The sequence below is a fragment of the Rhinolophus hipposideros genome (genome assembly GCF_964194185.1).
Source record: "Rhinolophus hipposideros genome assembly, chromosome: 20".
NCBI classification, from domain to species: Eukaryota; Metazoa; Chordata; class Mammalia; order Chiroptera; family Rhinolophidae; genus Rhinolophus; species Rhinolophus hipposideros.
Genome location: NC_138066.1, coordinates 33,549,537 through 33,556,389, shown reverse-complemented (window position 1 = coordinate 33,556,389; position 6,853 = coordinate 33,549,537). Strand labels below are relative to the sequence as shown.

Sequence of the window (6,853 nt, the reverse complement as noted above, 5' to 3'; positions counted from 1 at the left end):
CCGGAGGCGCTGCCCATTGGTCGCTGGGTTCCTGTCTTTTCGCTTTAATTGGCCTCGCACCGTGTAACTCCGACCAATGGCCTCTCAGCGCCTGTCTCCCTCCTCCGACCCTGGGCTCCCATTGGCTCCAAGGACTTAAGGTAGCTGGGCTAGGCGACTGACAAATTATTCCCTCTCCGGGGTAGAATCCCGGGCTGAGAAAGTGGTTCCGAACCCAACGGAACCCCGCGCCGGGCGACGCCGGGTCACGTGGCCGGCGGCCCCATGACGTGCGGGCTGCGGGGCGTCACCGTGACGTTCGGGCGCCCGGCCGAGTGGCCCCACTACCTTCGTCACCTGTGCGGCCGCGGTGCAGTCATGGACCTGGGACCGATGCGCAAGAGTTACCGCGGAGACCGAGAGGTGCCGTCCCCGGGAGGGGTCTCCCGCAGCGGCGGGGCAACAGGGGGTCCTGAGTCATTTGTGGAGGAGACGGGGAGTAGGAGGAACCCCACTGGGTTTCTGGGGCCACCCCGTGGGGCGAGGGGACTTGGGGGGGGTCTCCCCGTGGGAGACGAGGGTTTAAAGTTAACCAACTGGGAAGAGGTTCTGGGGAAGCCAGAACGAAGATGGGTTCAGGAGGAAGCTTGTGGTAGTGGATAAGGGTACGCCTCTGGAGCCTGTCTGGGCTGGAATCCTGCCGTTCACGGGGAACATCTCCTCTGGCAGTTTACTTAACCTCTCTGGGCTTCGGTTTCCTCACTTGTGAAGTGTTGGACAGACACAGATGTTTGTGAAGAGCTTAGAACAGTGATAATCGGTGTATAAATGTTTCATAAATAAGTAAAACATGGGGGCGGGGGGTGCTCCTAACTCCTTACTGCCTTCAGTCCCTTCATTACCACTTGGAGTTCTTTTCCTTTTCCCGCCTCAGAAGAGGATTCAAGAGAACTGTTTTGGAATCGGGGCCCAGAGCCTCTGGTTGAATGTGAGCATTTCCAGGGAAATTCTTGTTCTACATGCATTTTTTTTTCATTGAGCTTTAGTCCTACTGAGAATTTACAAGGGGGGAGCCCAGAATCTCTTTTTTTTTTAAGCCTCCCCAAGTGATAGGTTTGACATCCATGACATGAAACCCTGATTCATCCATCACTAACTGTGGGACCCAGCAAGTTAAGCCACCTTTTTATGCCCATGTCCTCACCTGTAATATAGGGCTAACAGAACCTACTTCCTGGGTACTGTTTTTTGTTATGAGATCGTTATAAGGACTAAGTGAGCTAATATTTGAAAAGTGCTTAGAACAGTATTTCGTACACAGTAAGCACTATATGTGTTTATTAAATAAAATGAAACTCCCTTCCCAGGCATTTGAGGAAGCTCAACTGTCCTCCTTGGACCCCATGAAGCAGTTTGCTGCCTGGTTCGAAGAGGCTGTTCAGTGTCCTGACATAGGGGAAGCCAATGCCATGTGTCTGGCTACCTGCACCAGGTATGCATAGCTGTGGGCCCTTCTGTGGGTGGGTACAGATGAAATAGGAAATTTAGAAAGCTCTCAATTTGATGGATGACAACTTTATGGTTCTAGCTCTGTTATTAACATGCTGTGTGGCCTCAGGCAAGTTACTTGTCCTTTCTGGGCCTCAGAGTCCCTACCTGTATACCAAAGATCAGACTTCACTCAATTCCATTTCAGTGATGAAATTCAATGCACAGATGAAATTCATCTGTGTCCTTGATCTACCCACCCACATTCCCCTTTGCCTCCCTTATTTCCCCACCTACCCTATTCCCAGCAGCCCTTTATGAGCTATATCTCCTGGGACCTCTCCATGATGCTCTCTCTCTCTCGAAACCTAGCACAGTGCTCGACTATACCATTCATTTGATAATCAATCGAATGCTCCTTGAGACATTACTTGTATTAGCCTTTTATCTAGCTCTTCTTGTCCCCTCTCACTAAAATGTAAGGCCTTGAAGGCAGGGCTCTTGTGCTGTGCCCTCGGTATCCATCCCCCAGAGCCCTGAGCAGATGGTGTGATGTAACTACAACTTCTGTGATCTCTAAGCACTTGCCGATTGCATTGTTCTTGGTTGCTGCCCTTAGAGCCTTGTTACTTTGCTAGGGCTGCCAAAACAAAATACCACAGATGAGGTAGTTTAAACAACCGAAATTTATTTTCTCACAGTTCTGGAAGCTAGAAGTCCAAGATCAGGGTGCAGTCATGAGGCCTCTCTTCATGACTTGCAGACGGCTACCTTTTTTCTGTGTCCTCACATGGCCTTTCCTTTGTGTGTGCAGGGAGAGAGTGAGTGAGAGGTCTCTGGTGTCTCTTCCTCTCCTTATAAGGACACCAGTCCTTTTGGATTAGAGTCCCATCCTTATGACCTTATTTACCTTACTTACTTCCCTAAAGATCCTATCTTGAAGTACATTGGGAGTTAGGGCTTCACTATAGAATTTTAGGGGGACCCAGTTCATTCCCTAATGGCCTCAGGCAGCAATGTCATATGATACCTGCAGGACAAATCCCCAGGGGCAAGTGGGAATGGGTAGCCTGAGTGCCCAGACAGTGCAGAATAAAGGGGCCCAGCTGCAGGGTTGCTCAGACATCCTGTGGGGAGGGGCAGCAGTGAGGACACTGAAGTGGGCTCTGACCTCAGCACTCTGCTCCTTGTCCCAGAGATGGGAAGCCCTCTGCCCGCATGGTGCTGCTAAAGGGCTTTGGCAAGGATGGCTTCCGCTTCTTCACTAACTTTGAGAGTCGAAAGGGAAAAGAGCTGGTGAGTAAACCTTCCCAGGGCGGCAGAGTCCAGCCCTCGCTGGCTCGGTCTCCTTCTCATGCAACCCCCCGTCACCTTCTCATGCCACCCCCACCCCCAACCCACTTTTGATCTGTGCTCAGCTGCTGCCCTGCCTCTGGGCCTTTGCACTTGTATTTTCTTGTCTGTGCATGAGTGGTCTCTCCAACCACCGCCACCTCTGTCACCTGCTTACCTAAGTAACTCCTGTCCCTTCAGTCTCAGCTCCAGTGTTACCTCCGCAGGAAAGCCTTCCTCAGCTCCTACACTGAGGCAGCCACTCATGCTGTTTGCTGTCATTATAACTTGTAACTTTCCTGTCTGCCATTTTTCAGTTTCTAACTACATTTATGTGTGTGATTATGTGGTTAATGTTTGTGTCCTCTGCTACATGGTAAGCTTTGTGGGGGCAGAGGCTGCATCTGTGGTATCTCTGTTATACCCCCAGGACCTCTCCTGTTGTCAAGCACAGAGTTGGCACTTTGTATACATTCAATACATAAATCCAAATGAGTAACCCTCCCTGAGTCCAGGTCAGCCAAACTTGCACTTCTGAGGACTTGCAAATCTATGGGTTTGAGAAATGGCAAGCCTCACTTTGGGGTCTAACTGTCTTAAGTTTCCAGCATAGCTCTGCCACTTGCTGTGTGAACTTGGGCACGTTACTTAACCTCTCTGAGCCTGTCTCCACACCTGTAAAAGTAGGCCTACCTTTGAGGGTTTAAATGAGATATTACATTGAATTCCTCTGCTGTGGGCCTGCACGCTGCAGACTTCCTGCCTTTCCCCTGCATGCTTGAGGCATCCCCCCCACTGTCCTGATGGCTATCTATGGATTCTTTTTCATTTCCAGGACTCTAATCCCTTTGCTTCTCTTGTCTTCTACTGGGAGCCCCTAAACCGCCAGGTGAGTGAGCATTCCCAGGACAGCCTGGGGTGGACTGGGTTGGGAGAGGCCTGAGTTTATTGATGAGCCCAGTGGAGGTCCTCAGGCTGAGCAAACATCCGGCCTCTCAAATTGCTCTCAATTAGCTGGTCTAGTTGAAGCCAACAGTGGTGGGGCAGTGGATAAGAAGACAACAGAGAGCAGTGGTGCTTGTGCTGTGGGGAAGGCAGGTGGCATTGAATGCCATGTAGCCTGGGCCATCCTTGAGCAGGTGCGTGTTGAGGGTTCCGTGAAGAAGCTGCCAGAGGAGGAGACTGCATGCTACTTCCACTCCCGCCCCAAGAGCAGCCAGATTGGGGCTGTGGTCAGTCACCAGAGCTCTGTGATCCCTGATCGAGAGGTGAGTGGGTCTCCCTCTTAGTTCTCCAGGTGGTGAGGGCCTGGTCTTATCCCCAGAGGCTGTCTCCAGGGGATGTCAGGGCCTTTTCTCTCCAGCAAAGTGAAAAGGAGGGTCTCTCTGGGGGAATGGGGATGGGGAATGGGGATATGGGACTCCTCTGTCTATCTGACCCTCCGGTTGGACTGTGTTCCTGGAGATCAGAGGCCATCCTGCCTTGGTCACCTGTGTCCCCAGCGCCTGGCTCAGCACACATGCTCAGTAAACCGTTATTAAATGAATCATTGATTGGGTCTGGCCTTCCTCCATCTCCTTCCCCTGGACAGTATCTGAGAAAGAAAAATCAGGAACTGGAGAAGCTCTACCAGGAACAAGAGGTGCCGAAGCCAAAATACTGGTGAGTGATACCTAGTAGTCACCTAGAAAGGGACAACAGGACCCTCGTGTTTACTTGAAGGCACCCTGTCTATGGAATTACAGATCATAGACAGATCACCCTGTCTATGGAATTACTTGTCATCCCTCGTCACATACATTCCAGCAACTTCCTTCAGGGGGCCCTGGGATGGTGGTTGGGGGTGGGGTGACATGGCTGGAAAAATGCACAGAGCACTGAAACCTCTGTTTGTCTTTGTAGGGGTGGCTACATTCTATACCCACAGGTGATGGAGTTCTGGCAAGGCCAAACCAACCGCTTGCATGACCGGATCGTCTTTCGGCGGGGACTCCCGACAGGAGACTCCCCTTTGGGACCTATGACCCACCGGGGGGAGGAAGACTGGCTCTATGAGAGACTTGCTCCCTGACTCCCAGTCTGTCAGAGTCCACTGGAGCTGGGGCTAGGTGCTGAGAGAGGATATGGGATCCAGGCCCTTCTAAACTCAACCCATTTCCCCCACCCCTAATATTAGGGTTCTTCAGAGTTCATCCTTCATGTTCTCTCAGTTGGCTCTCAGCAAGTTGTCTAGTGGACTGTAATGGTGGCATGGAGAATCACAAATGGAAAATAATCCCGTAATTATTTTTTTCCCCTCTTGATTTTAACAATTTATTGGAATAGCTCCCTCTAGGGGTAGCAGCGGGTATGAGTCCCTTTTCTGGTAACACAGGGTGGTTCCCCAGCAACCCTGTCTGTTACCACGTGACTGAGTCATTCTGGCCAAAGCTGATTGGTCCCAGCATAAGCTCCTGAGCCAATCTAGCCAATCAGTTTTTCTTGCCAATGATTTCAAATTTGAAATGGAGAGACCCAGAGCGTGGGCATCATGGTAGCCAAGTCATTAATGGCAGCCAAGAAGTAATAGCCCCTGGCTGCAGCTTGGAATTCCCTGAGCGGCCCTGGATCCCTCCTGTTCATGTCTGGACTGCGCCAATTCCTCTTCCTGCCTCAAACACCTACTGTCTCTAAAAAAAAAAAATTTTTTTTGACATGAACTAACAGAATCAATTTCTGTTGCTCACAAATAAAAGAACCTTAACTAATTTATTGATATTTTTATAGCTCTTAGTCTACTGATAGCTGTCTTTCATTATCTGAAGCACAGCAATGTGAAAAAAGACATTAAATTTATTCTCTGTGGTTCCAAAGGACCCATAGGTGGATATTACACAGAAATTTCGATATGGGGAAATTTCATCTCGGTATGGGGAAAGATTTCAAGCAGTCGGGGCTACCTAAAAGGGAGTGGACTACCTGTTAGGTAGTAAGTGTTCTCTTACTGGAAGTATTCGATCCAGTCAGGAGTTTTGTAGTAGGGATTCGTTTGCTGATACCTACAGGCCAGGAAAATTTTAATCAAGCTTTACTTTCCATGTTTATTTATGAACAGTATTTATGTATGTATGTATGTATTTATTTATTTATTTCACTTTCTAGGTATAAAATTAAATTTTTATAGAGACTATGCCTTTCTAACTACTCACACATCCCCTTCCCCTACTCCCTATCTCTACTGATTATGGCTCCTACATCAGTGGTTTTCATCCATGCTGGAATTATCTGGGGAGCCTTAAAAATCCTGATGCCTGGGTCCCACCCTTCGAGATGATTTAAGCCGCATGAGTGAAGCCTGGGCTTTAGGAAATTTAAAAGCTCCCCAGGGAACTCTGTGCAGTCAAGGTGGAGAACCCTTGGTCTAGATCTTTGCTGCTCATCGTGGCCTTAGGCGGGCAGCATTAGCATCACTTGGGAGCCCACCCCAGACCCACTGAATCTCATCCTGCATTTAACAGGCCCCCCAGGTGACTGGATGCACTGGCCTCAATCTCTAAACCAACGGCCTCCCACCCTCACAACTGGATTCTTCAATAACCCTTGGCTGAGGCCTGTGTTGAACTGTGTTTGCTTTCCTTGAACACAAGTCTGGTGACTGGAGACAACCTGGAGTGGACTACAGACTGCAGAGAGGAGTCGGGCTGGGTAAATGTTTGCTGTGACTAAGCCAGGATCAGAGAACTTATTTGTCCACGTTGGCATTGAACTTTCCACTCTAAACTGTGATTCATTCCACTGTATTGGGTGTGTGCTTCAATGTCTCTATTATTGACCAATTCCCCCAACGGCTACCTTCTTGCTGTTGATCCCCCCATGAAGCCTGAGTGCAGGAAGGCACAAAGCTAATCCTGCAGCCTCCTACAGGAGAGAGTGGTGGAGTGCCTTCCCCTACTTTGTCCCGTTTGTTACCGGAAGATGTGTATCCCCCAGCTTTGAGCCTGGTCTCAGCTGTTTCTTTCCTGTTCTGTCGGACAATCACTTTGCCAAGTCTGTAATAAAAACTCATCGGACATGT

At 49.6% G+C, this 6,853-nt stretch overlaps 1 protein-coding gene across 2 annotated transcripts; it reads left to right on the top strand.

Annotated features, from left to right (window-relative positions):
- Positions 1–129: 129 nt before the first annotated feature.
- Positions 130–6,853, top strand: PNPO (pyridoxamine 5'-phosphate oxidase). 2 transcript variants are annotated; one of them, XM_081027124.1, is made up of 8 exons: positions 166–402; positions 914–967; positions 1,347–1,471; positions 2,664–2,763; positions 3,635–3,688; positions 3,939–4,067; positions 4,391–4,461; positions 4,702–6,853. In XM_081027124.1, exons 1-8 carry the CDS (start codon positions 265–267, stop codon positions 4,868–4,870), a joined length of 840 nt encoding a protein of 279 aa, XP_080883250.1. In that variant the 5' UTR covers positions 166–264; the 3' UTR covers positions 4,871–6,853. The 2 variants fall into 2 exon arrangements, with proteins under 2 accessions (XP_080883251.1, XP_080883250.1); XM_081027125.1 differs by lacking the exon at positions 914–967 and having other exon boundaries at positions 130–402.